We start from the raw sequence: 16,397 nt of genomic DNA on the forward strand, positions 1-16,397 counted from the left end.
CTCCCACATGATTTTTGAGTTCAGACAATCCATCCGCATAAAGCATTGTTGGATCTTGGTTTACACGCTACATCAGGGTCTCCAAACTTGGCAACTTTAAGACTTGTGGACTTCAACTCCCAGAATTCTCCAACCAGCTAGCTGGAGAATTCTGGGAGTTGAAGTCCACAAGTCATAAAGTTGCCAAGTTTGGAGACTCCTGCACTACACGAACATGGCTTGTGGAAAACTTTGGAAAAGCATTTTAAGATGATAGTTCCAAAGGTGCTTTTCTTTTCTTTCTTTTTTTAAAGTCTTTATTAGTCAAATTCTACAATTAAAAACATATTTCCATTCATTTCAGCATGTTTGTAGTGGGGTTCACTCACACTGACATATTCTTGTATGTAGATTATTGCTACACATTACAATTATTTTACATTATATATATCGTCCCAAAGGTGCTTTTCTTTCTTTCCTTCCTTTTTTTTTTTTTTTGAAGAGGCAGCTGGACTTTCTGGTACAAAAAAAATCCAGAAAGTCCATTTGCTTCTTGACAAAAAAAAAGAGAGGAAAAAAAACATATTTGGGACAACCATGATCTGGATAATTGAGAATATCCATAGACCTCTAAGATGATATAGATCACGACTAAACGAACCATGCAAGAGGTTGCACTTAAGGCAAGCCAACCTTAATACTCTGAAAACTGGTATTTGCAGATTTCAAGGCTATTAACTACTACAACCGTTTAAGGTTATCATTGTGGATGTGTAACATATGGGGGGTGGGGGGAAATGGTGTGGCTTCCATGTTTACACAACACAGGTGTTACATCACTCAAGGACGTTTTTTTCCCCTACTTTTTTTTTTTTTTTTTTCAAAAAAGATTTTGTAACAGAAAGAGAAAAAGAACTTAGCTGAAACCAGACAATCCCAAAGGAAGATAATTTCTGGTTTGTTTCTCCCCCCCCCTCCCCGCAACTGAGGATTTTGAAAAAGTCTCTCTGTGCTTGCTGGAATTCAAGATAACTGCCACCTCTTTTTAAAGTATTATTCTTATGATGGTTGTTCGCCCAGTCAGCCAGATCTTCAGACTGGATTTGGCACTTGTATGGAGTCCTTCCCAACAACCTGGGATAGGCGGATGTGAATGCCTGGTGGTCTTAGAGGGATCAGCCCATGATCTTTGGAACAAAGCTGCCTTTTGCAATTGACTGTGAATGTGTCCAATGGAGTTCAATTGGTATACCAGATGTTTTGGGATTGCAGTCAAGGTGTCTATTCCTCTCTCCCTTCCTCTTTTCCTTCCTTCCTTCCTCTTCCTCTCCCTCCCCACTTTCCTTCATTCATCCCCTTTTTCCTCCCTCCCACTTTTCCTTCCTGCCCTCTTTCCTTCCTTCCTCTTTTCCTCCCTTCTTCCCCACTTTCCTTCCTTCCTCCCTTTTCCCTCCTCTCTTTTCCTCCCTTCCTTCCTCCTTTTCCTTCCTCCCCTCTTTCCTCCCTCCAGCCCTCTTCTCCTTCCCTCCCTCCTTCCCTCCCTTCCTTCCTCCACTTCCTTTCCCCTTCCTTCCTTTCCCCCTCCCTCTCTCTTTTCCTTCCTTCCTCTTCCTCTCTCCCTCCCCACTTTCCTCCCTCCCTCCCTCCCTTTTCCTTCCTCCTTTTCCTTCCTCCCCTCTTTCCTCCCTCCAGCCCTCTTTTCCTTCCCTCCCTTCCTTCCTCCACTTCCTTTCCCCTTCCTTCCTTTCCCCCCTCCCTCTCTCTTTTCCTTCCTTCCTCTTTCTCTCTCCCTCCCCACTTTCCTCCCTCCTTTTTCCTCCCTTCCTCCCTCCCTTTTCCTTCCTCCTTTTCCTTCCTCCCCTCTTTCCTCCCTCCAGCCCTCTTTTCCTTCCCTCCCTTCCTTCCTCCACTTCCTTTCCCCTTCCTTCCTTTCCCTCCCCTCCCTCTCTCTTTTCCTTCCTTCCTCTTCCTCTCTCCCTCCCCACTTTCCTCCCTCCTTTTTCCTCCCTTCCTCCCTCCCTTTTCCTTCCTCCTTTTCCTTCCTCCCCTCTTTCCTCCCTCCAGCCCTCTTTTCCTTCCCTCCCTTCCTTCCTCCACTTCCTTTCCCCTTCCTTCCTTTCCCCCCTCCCTCTCTCTTTTCCTTCCTTCCTCTTCCTCTCTCCCTCCCCACTTTCCTCCCTCCTTTTTCCTCCCTTCCTCCCTCCCTTTTCCTTCCTCCTTTTCCTTCCTCCCCTCTTTCCTCCCTCCAGCCCTCTTTTCCTTCCTTCCCTTCCTTCCTCCACTTCCTTTCCCCTTCCTTCCTTTCCCTCCCCTCCTCTCTCTTTTCCTTCCTTCCTCTTCCTCTCTCCCTCCCCACTTTCCTCCCTCCTTTTTCCTCCCTTCCTCCCTCCCTTTTCCTTCCTCCTTTTCCTTCCTCCCCTCTTTCCTCCCTCCAGCCCTCTTTTCCTTCCTTCCCTTCCTTCCTCCACTTCCTTTCCCCTTCCTTCCTTTCCCCCCTCCCTCTCTCTTTTCCTTCCTTCCTCTTCCTCTCTCCCTCCCCACTTTCCTCCCTCCTTTTTCCTCCCTTCCTCCCTCCCTTTTCCTTCCTCCTTTTCCTTCCTCCCCTCTTTCCTCCCTCCAGCCCTCTTTTCCTTCCCTCCCTTCCTTCCTCCACTTCCTTTCCCCTTCCTTCCTTGCCCCCCTCCCTCTCTCTTTTCCTTCCTTCCTCTTCCTCTCTCCCTCCCCACTTTCCTCCCTCCTTTTTCCTCCCTTCCTCCCTCCCTTTTCCTTCCTCCTTTTCCTTCCTCCCCTCTTTCCTCCCTCCAGCCCTCTTTTCCTTCCCTCCCTTCCTTCCTCCACTTCCGTTCCCCTTCCTTCCTTGCCCCCTCCCTCTCTCTTTTCCTTCCTTCCTCTTCCTCTCTCCCTCCCCACTTTCCTCCCTCCTTTTTCCTCCCTTCCTCCCTCCCTTTTCCTTCCTCCTTTTCCTTCCTCCCTCTTTCCTCCCTCCAGCCCTCTTTTCCTTCCCTCCCTTCCTTCCTCCACTTCCTTTCCCCTCCCTTCCTTCCCTCCCTCCCTCTCCTTCCCTTCCCTCCGCCGGGAGCGATGGGACCTGTAGTCCTCTCAAAATAAGAGCAACCTCCCCCTCCCTCCAGGCGCCGCTCCGCTCCCCCGCCCGTCCGAATCCGCCGACTCTGCCCACGTGGCTTTCACCAGGAAGGGGGCGGTCCCCCGAAGCCGCGCCCCCTTCCCCCGCCGCCTCGGATTGGCCCAGCCCGGCGGGGGCGTGGCCAGGCGCGGACCTCCCGGCCAGGTCGAGGCGCTCCCCCGCCCATTCCCGGCCAGGTGGGCTCCGGCCATGCGGAAGGGGCCGCGCAGGAGCCGGGCGGGCGGGGGGCTCCCGGACGGGCGCGGGATGGCGGAGCTCGGGGCTCTCTCCGCGGCCCCCCAGCGGCGCCCGATCCGGCGCTTCCTCCGGCGCTGGGCGCTCCCGCTGGGGCTGGCGGCGGCGGCGGCGGGCTGCGCGCTGGGGCTCTGCCTCCTCTGGAACGGGCAGCCGGGAGCCGAGCAGCCAGCGGAGCCGGGCAGCCAGGTAGGCGGGCCGGGTAAGGCTGGGGCGGGGTGTGTGTGTGTCCTGGCCCGGCTGAAGGCCCCCTCGCCCCCAGGCACCCAACAGTGCCTTAGTGGGGGACCACATCCCCCATAAGGCGCAGCCAGGTGGACAAAGGTCAGGTCATCAGAGTTGGAAGGGACCTTGGAGGTCATCTAGTCCAACCTCCCCCTATTGGTGGGCTCCTCTTCCTCCGCCGCAAAGAGAGAGAAAAAATAGAATAACAGAGTTGGAAGAGAGATTTTGGAGGTCATCTAGTCCAACCCCCCAATCAGTGGGCTCCTCTTCCTCCGCCCCAAAGGAAAGAGAGAGAAAAAATAGAAAAACAGAGTTGGAAGAGAGATCTTGGAGGTCATCTAGTCCAACCTCCCCCTATTGGTGGGCTCCTCTTCCTCCGCCGCAAAGAGAGAGAGAAAATAGAAAAACAGAGTTGGAAGAGAGATCTTGGAGGTCATCTAGTCCAACCTCCCCCTATTGGTGGGCTCCTCTTCCTCCGCCGCAAAGGAAAGAGAGAGAAAAAATAAAATAACAGAGTTGGAAGAGAGATCTTGGAGGTCATCTAGTCCAAACCCCCAATCTTCTTCTGCCCCAAAGGATCGCCCCTTTGGGGCAAGAGAGAGAAAAATAGAACAGAGTTGGAAGAGGGACCTTGGAGGTCATCTAGTCCAAACCCCCTGCTTAGACAGGAAACCCTACGGATCGGAGCCCCGTTTCTCAGCTGCCCAGGGAGATAAGAAAAGCTGGCAGACCCCATTGAGGCCAGATTAAGGCCACCGATGGTGTGCCTCACAGCCCTGCCAACTCTCTGCCCACATTAAGACATGAAGGCGAATGTTAGTATACTTTAGCCCAGAGGTCTCCAACCTTGGCCACTTTAAGCCTGGCGGACTTCAACTCCCAGAATTGGGGAGAATTGGCTGGGGAATTCTGGGAGTTGAAATCCACCACGCTTAAAGTGGCCAAGGTTGGAGACCTCTGCTTTAGCCCTTCACGGCCACCACAGAAAATGCATTTGGGGCATTTCCAACAATGCAGATCAAAGTCAACCAGGGCACACAAGGACCCTTGGCCAATTTTTTTTAAAAAGGAATGAAAAGTCAAATGGGCCAGTGAAGGAGGGCTTGGTATAGTATGCCAGCTAGGGAATTCTGGGAGTTGAAGTCCCCCCCATCTTAAAATTCACTAGCATGCTGGCTGGGGAATTCTGGGAGTTGAAGACTACCTATCTTAAAGTTCATTCACCTACTAAGCCAGGGAATTCTGGGAGTTGAAGTCCCTCCATCTTAAAATTCACTGGCATGTTGAACTGGGGAATTCTGGGAGCTGGTCCATCCATCTTCAAGTTGCCAAGGTGGCCTTCGGAGGAACACAAAGCCCATACAGCTGCTTTGAAATGCTCCCATAAGTGAGGAATAAATAAATGGTGGTCTCCTTCCCACAGCTGATCCATAAACCCCGAAGTTTGTCGAGCAGCCAGTTAAAACATCTGACGTCCCAGCTGGATTTGCAATGCCTTTGGACGACTTACCTGCAGCCCATGTTGGTGGAGAGGTATTCAGGCAGCTCTGGCAACATCAAGATACGGCAGGTGAGTTGGTGCCCACTGTGACATTTTGCAGCTGGATTCTGTCCTTCAAAGGTTGCTGCGTATATGAATACTAGCTCGATACCCGTGTGCTTCGCTATGAAACTATGTGGTGGGGCTTAGTTTTTGGGGAGGAAAATAAGGGGAAAAATTGTGCCTCTGCCTACCAGCATCCATCGGTATTCACCTGGCTAGAGTCCTGTCAGTGTGTGAGAGAGTTGAGGACTGTTTGTAAACTGAAACAGTATTTGCTGTGTGAGCAAGGAGACAGGGAGACAGCAAGGAGCCTAGGCGTGGCTTAGCTCAACTGTTATGTACTAAAACTGCTTTCTGCTCTGAAACAGAAACTCTACTCCTCTGCTTGGCTTTTGCATTTGGAATAGATTTCAGGTGGGGAGGGGGAGTAGAACCATTTAGCATCAGAGTGTGTTAATAATAATAATAATATAGGAAATATTAATACTCTGATGGTCATTTGGAAAAATCCTTCCTTTGTGAGCACCTAGAAGCCAAGAGGAACATAGGTGCCAAATGTGAAGTTTGTAGGGTTTACGGTTCTGGAGATTTCGTGATGATGCGTGAGGGGCATTTTGCTTTTATATAGATAGAAGATATGCAACTAAAATACATCTTTGGCCAGATCCTGAGAGAGACACGTATGAGCGCCCTGCTCAATAATTTATTTATTCAGTATTTTGTATACCACATTTTATGTGTCTTGAGGCCCCCCAAGTAAAAGTGGTTTTTGAAGGGATTAAAAGGAATTTTTAAAAATGGCGGACAGCATCCAGAAAGCTCGATGGAGAATATGCTGTCACAGGAAAACAACATTTTTATTATCTTTGGAAGCATCTAGCATGGTTGCTTGGCATTTAGAGTTATACTAAATTTATATACAGGTAGTCCTTGACTTACAACGGTTCATTTAGTGACCGAAGTTACACTAGCACTGACTTATGGCTGTTTTTCCCACACGGTCACGCGATCAAAATTCAAACTCTTGGCCACCAACTCATATTTATGACGGTTGCAATGTCTCAGGATCCTGTGGTTCCCTTTTGCGGCCGTTCCGACGAGCAAAGTCAACGGGGAAGCTGGATTCACTTAACGACAGTGGTGTTCACGACAGCAAGAAAGGTTGTACAATGGGGCCAAAGCTCACTGAACAACTGGCCATAAATTTGTGGCTCATTTGTGGCCATAAGCCGAGGACTATTTACATTATCACTCAGGACGAGAAACTTGACTAAGCGACTTAGCTGGTCCTGATGTTTTGTTTTTCCCTCGGTTTCTCTCGAGTTCATCGTGGAACGGCTAAAGGCCCTGAAGGCTTCTTGGCAGGTGGAACTGGATGCTTTCAAAGACCGGACTCCGCATGGCACGGTTAGCTTTGCCAACGTGGTGGCCACGCTGGACCCCGCGGCCACCTGGCGCCTGGTTTTCGCCTGCCACTACGACTCCAAATACTTCCCCCGAGACAAGCACGGACGGGTTTTCGTGGGGGCCACCGATTCAGCCGTGCCCTGCGCCATCCTGCTGGAGCTAGCAACCGCGTTGGACCACAGACTCCAGAAGGCCAAAGAGCAGGTGAGACGGTCAAGGTGGGAAGCTGGGAAAGTGTCAGGAGGAGGGAGTAGAGACTAGAGGTTAGAGCTGGCAGAGTGCCGTTTATCATCCTTGCCGTCTGTTTGGGGTGGGACGCTTTTCAATGCAGAAATAAATTGCATTTCTTTATTTTCCCCCCAAAGTATTGTAAAGGCTTCCGTGGCCTGCAAAATGTTGATTTTTAAAATTTGTACGTTAAAAAAAAAAAAAAGGAATTTTGGAATTGGGCAAGAAAAATTTGGCCAACACATAAAATTGCATTTCCTGAGAAAACTACCTGCAAAATATTTGCCACGGGTATTAAGAACCTAAGAGATGGATTTAGATGAATAAATCCCCAACCGCGGCCATTTTAAGACCTGCGGACTTCCACTTCCAGAATTCCCCAACCAGCTATGACCTGGGCAGGATGACATCATCAAGCAGGTGGCATCATTGGGGCTTCGACCAGTTTCCTTTAGTACGATCTGGTTGGCATGCTGGCTGGGGAATTCTGGGAGTTGAAGTCCGTAGGTCTTAAAGCGGCCAAGGTTGAGATGGCTGTTGATCCTCTTTTGTGACTTTGTGGCCACAACACACAACTGAAACCCTTTGTGGTTTCAGGCTTCGAAAATAACCCTGCAGCTGCTCTTCTTTGATGGGGAAGAAGCCTTCCGCGAGTGGAGTGAGACAGATTCCCTCTATGGGGCCCGACACCTAGCTGAGCACATGGGCAGGACCCCACATCGGCTGGGCATCACTCACCTGCAGGCGATAGTGAGTCCCTCTTTCTCTCTCTCTGGGAGTGGATAATGTGGATAGAAATCAGAAGTAGAAGCCATGATGAGGTCATCAAGCAGGTGAACTCTTCGTCACCTGGGCCGGGTGACATCATTATCATCTCAGGTGACGTCATTGAGGATTCAACCAGTTCCCTCTTGTGCAATCTGGTTGGCATGCAGACTGGGGAATTCTGGGAATTGAAGTCCACCCACCTTAAAGCATGCAGACTGGGGAATTCTGGGAGTTGAAGTCTGCTCACTTTAAAGCAAGCTGGTTGGGAATTCTGGGAATTGAAGTCCTCCCATCTTAAAGGAAGCTTTTGGGGGAATTCTGGGAATTGAAGTAATCCCATCTTAAAGGAAGCTTTTTGGGGAATTCTGGGAGTTGAAGTCTGCTCACTTTAAAGCATGCTGGCTAGAGAATTGTGGGAATTGAAGTCCACCCACCCTAAAGCATGTTGGCTGGGGAATTCTGGGAGTTGAAGTCCATTCATCTTAAGGGAAGCTTTCTGGGGAATTCTGGGAGTTGAAGTCCACCCACCTTAAAGCACACTGATTGAGGAATTCTGGGAGTTGGAGTCTACCTGTCTGAAAGCATGCTAGCTGAGGAAGTCCACGACTTGAAATCCATCCATCCTAAACTATGCTGGCTGGGGAATTCTGGGAATTGAAGTCCACCCATCTTAAAGCATGCTGACTGGGGAATTCTGGGAGTTGAAGTCTGTCCATCCTAAATTATGTTGGCTGGAGAACTCTGACAGTTGGAGCCACCCATCTTAACTTTGCCAAGGCTGAGAAAAACCGTGGTAAAAAAAAATCAGCAATTTCTATATATTTTTTCCCTTGCAGTCTCTCTTCGTTTTGCTGGATCTCTTGGGCGCCCCTCAGCCGTCCTTTCAAAATCATTTCCATGCAACATCCGGTTGGTTCGAGAGGCTTATTAGCCTCGGTAAGATCCAGAAACTGAGTTAGCAGAAGTTTACAGGCATTTCCTGATTCCCATGCAAATGTTTCATTACCAGTATCATCGGTGCAATGGGAGAATGAAATTTGCAAGTGAGAGAATAGCAGGACCTCAGCCATGCCTCTACCTCAGGGACAGGCAGTTCTCGGCTTGCAATCCTTTGCTTAGCGACACGTTTGCAATTAAAACAACCCTGAAAACAATCGGTCCTTGCACTTATAACCATCGTAGCATCCGCACGGCCATGGGGTCAGAATTTGGGTGCTTGGCATTTACCATAAGCTTCAGGGATCTCTGGGGGTCACGTGATCGCTATTTGGTGCCCAGCAAAGTCAGTTGGAGGGGGGTGGGGGTCAGATTTGTTTAACGACCGCAAGATTCAGTTAACGGTTGCAGTGATTCATTTAACGACGTGGCCAAAAGAGTCATAAAAACCACGCACGATTCCCTTAACAAGCTCTTCGCTGCGCAACTCTGGTCAACAAGTGTGATTGTAAGTACCCTGTTTCCCTGAAAATAAGACCCAATTGGAAAATAAGCCCTAAGCATGATTTTTTCAGGATGCTCGTAATTATAAAAATGCCCCGAAAATAAGCCCCAGTTAAGATTGTTAGCTGGACGGATGCATTTGGTGCCCCGTATTCCCCCCCCAAATAAGACTCAACTGGAAAAATAAGTCCTAATGTATCCTTTGGAGCAAAAATTAATATAGGACCCGGTCTTATTTTCAGGGAAACATGGTAAGATTGTCTTGAAACTTGCAGGAATGCAGTCCTGGCTCTATAGCCAGAATACCCCCTTGTAGGCAAGCAGACCTGGGTGCAAGGAGACACCTTGGCTAATCCCTGCTTTGCATTCGGTAGAAAAACGGCTGCACCGCCTTGGACTGCTCCAATCCCATTCCCAGGAACAGCTGTATTTCCACAGAAGGTCCCTCTACGGCTCTGTCGAAGATGACCATGCCCCCTTCCTCAGGAAAGGTACGTTCCCAGCCCCCAATCCCCTTTGACACACACACACACACACACACACACACACCGTTCTAAAGGTGATATTCAGCCTGTTCTGACCAGTTCTGGAGAACCGGTAGCGGAAATTTTGAGTTGTTTGGAGAACCGGCAAAGACCCCCTCTGACTGGCCCCACCCCCATCTATTCTCTGCCTCCCATTGAGTCCCAGCTGATCGGCTGGGTCTCCTTTGGTTGCCCTGCACAGGAGAACGGAGCTGGAAAGCAGGTTAGTGGGGTGGGGAGGGAAGGGAGATTTTGCAGTATATCCTTCCCCTGCCATGCCCACCAAGCCACGCCCACTAAGCCACCCCACGCCCACCAAGCCACACCCACAGAACCGGTAATAAAAAAAATTTGAATCCCACCACTGATACGGTCATTCATACAGTCATACAATAATTCTTCAACAAAGTGACTAAGTGAATGAATAAAATGCTGTGGACATAGTATATTTAGACTTCAGCAAGGCATTTGACAAAGTAGACTACAACCTACCTCTTAGTAAGTTAGAAAAAGTGGGATAGGCAGCATCACCACCAGATGGATTTGTAACTGGCTGCCAAACCGTACTCAAGAGTCATCCTTAATGGTACTACATGGAGGGAAGTAAGCAGTGGGGTACCACGAAGTTCCATCTTAGGCCCAGTACTCTTCAATATCTTCATAAATGATTTGGGTGAGGGAATAGAAGGGGGCCTCATCAAATTTGCAGGTGATACTCACCTGGCAGGACTAGCCAACCTCCCAAAAAGATCTTGACAGACTTGAACAATTGGCCCTATCCAACAAAATGAAATTTAATGTGGAGAAAAGCAAGGGGGATTTTGCAGTATATCCTTCCCCTGCCACGCCCACCAAGCCACGCCCACAGAACCGGTAGTAAAAAAAATAATTGAATCCCACCACTGCCCCGTTTGCCAAAACCGGCCTCTTTTCTCTCGTCTCCTTCTTTGGTAATCAATTTTTTATTTTATTCCAAAAGTTAAAACACCTAATCCAAAGGGGGGGGGAATTACAAAGGCAAAACAAAGCTAGAGAAAAAAAAACCATTTCGTTTAGCGACCGTTCGAAGTCACAACGTCACTGGGGGGCGGGGGGGGGAAAGTGACTTACGGCCATAATTCAGTTACGACCTTTCAAGCATTCCCAATGTCACGTGATCCAAATTCAAATGCTGAGCAAATTGACTCATATTTATGACCGGTTGCAGCATCCCGGGGTGCTGTGACTCCCGTTTTGCGACCGTCTGACCAGCGAAGTCAACGGGGAAAAGTAGAGTCATCTTTTATCAGGTGACTTTAGCTTATCAGCTGCAGTGCTTCCCTTAACCACCACGACAAAACTCACTTCACAACTGTCTCACTTAATGACAGAAGTTTGGGGCATGATTGTGGCCGTACCTTGAGGACTACCTGTATACAGGGAAAAAAAAGATATGGATTAAAAGGACAACCCCCCCCCCCCGAAAAACAGAGTTCCCCTCCCCCATGTTCAACACTGATAGATTGCAACGATCATAGAAGTCTAATTTAAACCTTCTTAAAATCAAGCCTTGGTGTGAAATCAAAGGTAGCTGGTGGGGTTAAGGTGTGTGTTTGCGTATTTATTTTTTCCAAACCACTTTTTTTTATTAGGTTATAAAAGTATTATAAAATGCAAAATACAAAAGTAAATAAAAGAGCAATGAGAGGGGAGGGGAAAGAGAAGTGAGGAAAGATAGGAAAAAGAAACGAAAAAAAGCAGCATTGACTTCCAACTCTCTCTCTGTTGCAGTAGAATATGGCATTAACATCAAATCACCGCTTTTTGATTTCCCATAATAATATGAACAAGTCATTTCGATAAAGATCGATCAATCTAACCTGCAAAACCCAAAGTCAAAATTACTTTCTTTTCCACGTCAAGCACGAAGTGCAGAAGCAGTTTCCATGTGGAAACACACACACAAATATATACCGTGTTTCTCCAACAATACGGCCTCCCCCAAGAGGAAGTCCCAGCATGTTTTATAGGCATGAAATGAAATTAAGCCCCTCCCCCCCCAAATTAAGGCCTATATTAAAACATGCGAAATGGGGGGGGAATGGCGGTGGGGGGGCTTGCCGTTAGGAAGTACTTTTGTGGCACACCCGGATATGGTGCTGCCCGCGTTGACCCCGATACGAAGTGCCCCACCAACGCCGAGGTCAACATCCAAGCCGTCGCTGCCCGCCCACCCGAAGATGCAAGGGGGGGGAATTATGTCACCCCCGAAAAGACAAAGACGGCCTAGCCATTTTTGGGGGGCTCAAAAAAAAAAAAAAGACCCGGCCTTATTATATGATAAACACGGGGTGTGTGTGTGTGTGTGGAGAGAGAGAGAGAGAGAGAGAGATGTAGATAGATGATAGACACAAATAGATAGACAGAAATAGATTGGTAGATAGACAGACGTAGATGTGTGTGTGTGTAGAGATAGATAGATAGATAGATAGATAGATAGATAGATAGATAGATAGATAGATAGATAAATAGATAGATAAGAGATAGGTAGATAGATAGATAGATAGATAGATAGATAGATAAATAGATAGATAAGAGAGATAGATAGATAGATAGATGATAGATAGATAGATAAGTAGGTAGGTAGATAGATAGATAGATAGATAGATAGATAGAAAAGAGAGAGATAGATAAGAGATAGATAGATAGATAGATAGATAGATAGATGATAGATAGATAGATAGGAAGGTAGAAAGACAGAGGTAGATAGATAGATAGATAGATAGATGATAGATAGATAGATAGATAGAGATAGATAGATAAGAGATAGATAGATAGATAGATAGATAGATAGATAGATAGATGATAGATAGATAGATGATAGATAGATAGATAAGGTAGGTAGGTAGATAGATAGATAGATAGATAGATGATAGATAGATAGATAGATAGATAGATAGAAAGAGAGAGAGATAGATAAGAGATAGATATAGATAGATAGATAGATGATAGATAGATAGATAGATAGATAGATAGATAGATAGATAGATAGATGATAGATAGATAGATGATAGATAGATAGATAAGTAGGTAGGTAGGTAGATAGATAGATAGATAGATAGATAGATAGATAGAAAGACAGATAGATAGATAAAGAGAGATAGATAGATAGATAGATAGATAGATAGATAGATGATAGATAGATAGATGATAGATAGATAGATAAGTAGGTAGATAGATAGATAGATAGATAGATAGATAGATAGATAGAAAAGAGATAGATAGATAAGAGATAGATAGATAGATAGATAGATAGATAGATAGATAGAAAAGAGAGAGATAGATAAGAGATAGATAGATAGATAGATAGATAGATAGATAGATAGATAGATGATAGATAGATAGATGATAGATAGATAGATAAGTAGGTAGATAGATAGATAGATAGATAGATAGATAGATAGATAGATAGAAAAGAGATAGATAGATAGATAGATAGATAGATAGATAGATAGATAGATAGATAGATAGATAGATAGATAAGAGTTGGAAAGGACTTTGGAGGTCTTATAGTCCAACCCCCTGCCTAGGCTGGAAACCTATACCAGTTCAGACCAATGGTCGGTGCATAAGCGCACCAAAGTGCCTACCGTCCCTGTCCTATTGTTTCTTTTTTCTTCTTCTTATTTTAAAAAACTTCCAGTGTTGGAGCATTCATAACCTCTGGTGGCAAGCAGTTCCACTGGTTAATTGTCCTCCTGATTAGGAAGTTTCTCCTCAAATTCAGTTTGCTTCTCTCCTTGATGAGTTTCCGTCCATTGCTTATTGTCCTGCCTTCTTTGGTGCTTTGGAGAATAATTTGAGCCCTACTTCTTTGGGGCAGCCCCCGAGATATTGGAAGACTGCTATCATGTTCCCCCCATAATCCTCCTCTTCATTAAACTACAGAGACCCAATTCCAGCAACCGCTCTTCCTATATTTTAGCCTCCCAGTCCCCTAATCCTTTGTTGCTCTTCTCTGCACTCTTTGTAGAGTCTCTTTCGAGAGAAACAAGCGTACTTAAGTTCTTTTCTTCGAGCACACTAGTCCATTTTGCCATTTCCGCCAACTTCTGCATCCGGTCTTCCCCTGGTAGCTATCCGAAGCATCTTCCTATGTGTGTGTTTCGTGTATTTCTTTCTGACTTAGGCGTCCCAGTCCTCCACCTCATCGCCACCCCGTTCCCCAAGGTCTGGCACACCCTGGACGACACCGAAGCCAACCTGGACCGCCCCACCGTGGAGAACCTGAGTAAGATCTTGGCTGCCTTCCTGGCGGAATACCTGGCCCTCTAAGGCGGACGGAGGTTCTTCCAACCTTCGGAAGGTCTCCTCGGTTCTACCGGACGTGGCTGGGATGAGAACGATGGCACTGGTTTCTCGGGAGGCGACGGCTGCGGCCCAAGAGGCAGAGAGGATTGCAAAGCTGTGGAAGAGGGGTGAGGTTCTCCTTGGAGCTCTGGAAGTGGATCTACCACGAAGGTTGCGTGGCTGTCTCCCCCACTGATGGGAACCACCAAACCAAAATGGTGGAAGGAGAAGATCCAAAATTGGCTTTCCTGCCATTGGGATGGGATAGGGGTGCCTTAAATAAGTGAAAGATTCGGAAAGGGTGTGTTCTGACCCACGCCCTTTTCCGACAAATCAAACACAATCCAAAAGGAACAGAAACCTTGTAATGCTTTTACAAAATAATTAGCTGTGATAAGCACAAGCCTTGCCAAACTGTGAAGAGACTTGCCAGAAGATAACAGACAAGAAATAATTTGCAATACAAGAATCTTCAAATAAAAACTCAGGTTACTGGAATGTCCACGAGGCCGAGTTTCAAAACGTCTTTGCCTTCTGCAATGTACGTTCCTTTCACAGCTAGCTTTTATCTTCTTGAAGGAGGCCATTACCTTGCAGCCTTACTCCCGAGTCACCCATGCTGCTGCAGCTGCTCTTGCAAGCAATCCTGCGCACATGTGCACTTAGCACAGGCTCCTCGGGACCCTCCTTATCGCTGCTGCCAGCCCCCACAATCTCTGAAGGCAGCAGTCCACTCCCTGATGGTCCTGGCCCCTCATCTGAGTCCTCGCTCTCCTCAGCCGTCCTCACCTGCTGCCGGCTAACCACAACAGGGTGGGTTTCTTTCCCTCTTCAGAAGAGCGGTTGGGCACTGCCAACCATTGGCCTTCTGCTCGGTCCAGATTGTCTCTTGAAACCAAGCACGGCTTTAAAGTAGTCGGTGCAAAAAGCCAGTCCTTGATCCCCCAGAGTGGACAAGGGGTCGTAAGTTTCCTACTCCCCTACCCCTTTTTTCTTTCTTGTTCTGAGAAAAGCGGGACTTCTTTTTTTAAAAAAAATATATCAGGATTTTTATTTTTAAAATCTCACCAGAAATCTCTGGGTGGTGCACGCTCCTTTCTTTCAAAATGGAAAGCATCCTTGAATTTGGCGATGTAAACATGGGAGGAGTAATAGAACAGGACGCAGTTTCTGAGCATTTCCTGTTGGAAACGCCTCGCAAGTAAACAAAAAACAAAAAAACAGCCAGCCCGTCATTGATCTGAAGAGCCTAGAGGTGTCCAACCTTGGCAACTTTTAAGACTTGTGGACTTCCAACTCCCAGAATTCCAGCACAGCTGGCTGAGGAATTCTGGGAATTGAACCCCACAGCATCTTAAAAAGTTGCTGGCTGGAGAATTCCGGAAGAAGCCCTTTTAAAAGTTGCCAAGGGTTTGCACACCCCTTGCCTTAGCCCTTTTCTTGCCAGTCAAAATGTCTGTCTACAAAGCAGTTGTGTGTTTTTATCAAGTAACATTCCTCTTTTCATGCGATCTACTGCGGTATAACTTGTTTTTTCCACCACGGGATTTTAGCAATACATTCGTTCCTGCCTGCCTTCCTGTCGTTTCATGGGTTGATTTAAGCCCCTCGGATTTCGGTTTGCGGGGGGGGGGAGGGGAAAAAACCCTTTCTAATAAAAGTTGTCTCATTTTGTGTGTGTGTGTGTGTGGTCCAAATTTCTTAAGCCCAGGGATGATTTGGTGGGCGAAACGGAACAAAGTCAACCGCTCTGTGCTCTGCTGAAATTCCGACATTTGGGGAAAATTAAGGTGTCAGGATTCCAGCAATCACCCTAATTAAATCAGGATTCTCGAGCCAAACTTCAAAAAAAACTTCCAAGGATTTGAATGGGATTCAGGATGGCTTGGATTGGAAGAAAGCAGATATTTTAAAAAAAATAAACCTGTAAAGCAGAATTTCATAGGCGAAAACAAATGGCAGGTGGACTCTTTAAAAAAAACACGGAGACGCCGGATGCGAACTTTGCAAAGGAGAATATAGCAAAATGTAGCCAAGGGGGCCACATGGCTGGCCGGGGAATTCTGGGAATTGGAAGTCCACTTAGATTGGACTTGCCATTGTCCAATCAGGGATGGTGTAGGGCAGTGGTGGCTAACCTTTTTGGGCTCCTGGGCCAAAAATTGTGCGTACGCTTGTGCTTGCACGCTCATGTGCCAGCACCCAGAAGGCAATGTGTGTGCCCCCCCCAGCCCCCCTCCACAAGCACACGACACCCTCCCCTGCCGCCACCCTCTTACCTACACCGCACATGCGTGCCCCTCCCAGCTGAATTTTTGGCCTGTTTTGAGTCCTTTTTCAACTTTCCAGGGGCTCAAGGGAAGCCTCTGCAGGCTTTGGAGGCCGAAAAATGGGCCTGTTTAGTCACTTCTGGTATTTCCGGAAAAACAGGAAGGGGTGAAGGGCCTGGTTTTCGCCCCTCCAAAAGCTGCAGAGGCTTCTCTTGAGTCTCTGGGAGGCCGAAAAAGGCCTCAAAACGGGCCGAAAAATCAGCGGAGAGGCGCACGCATGCGCAGTGCAGGTAAGTTTGGCTGGG

General features: G+C 47.3%; 1 protein-coding gene across 1 annotated transcript; it reads left to right on the plus strand.

Moving 5' to 3' along the window:
- The first annotated feature begins 3,241 nt into the window (after positions 1-3,241).
- On the plus strand, positions 3,242-15,497 carry QPCTL (glutaminyl-peptide cyclotransferase like). The gene is made up of 7 exons (XM_087971235.1): positions 3,242-3,547; positions 5,007-5,153; positions 6,450-6,737; positions 7,359-7,511; positions 8,366-8,465; positions 9,344-9,460; positions 13,662-15,497. The coding sequence occupies exons 1-7, from the start codon at positions 3,314-3,316 to the stop codon at positions 13,805-13,807; spliced, it is 1,185 nt and encodes a 394-aa protein (XP_087827361.1). The 5' UTR covers positions 3,242-3,313; the 3' UTR covers positions 13,808-15,497.
- Positions 15,498-16,397: the final 900 nt, after the last annotated feature.

The sequence above is a fragment of the Notechis scutatus genome, chromosome 8, assembly GCF_049901735.1.
Source record: "Notechis scutatus isolate UNSWTSFEM ecotype Mainland chromosome 8, rNotScu1.2, whole genome shotgun sequence".
In the NCBI taxonomy this organism is placed as follows: Eukaryota; Metazoa; Chordata; class Lepidosauria; order Squamata; family Elapidae; genus Notechis; species Notechis scutatus.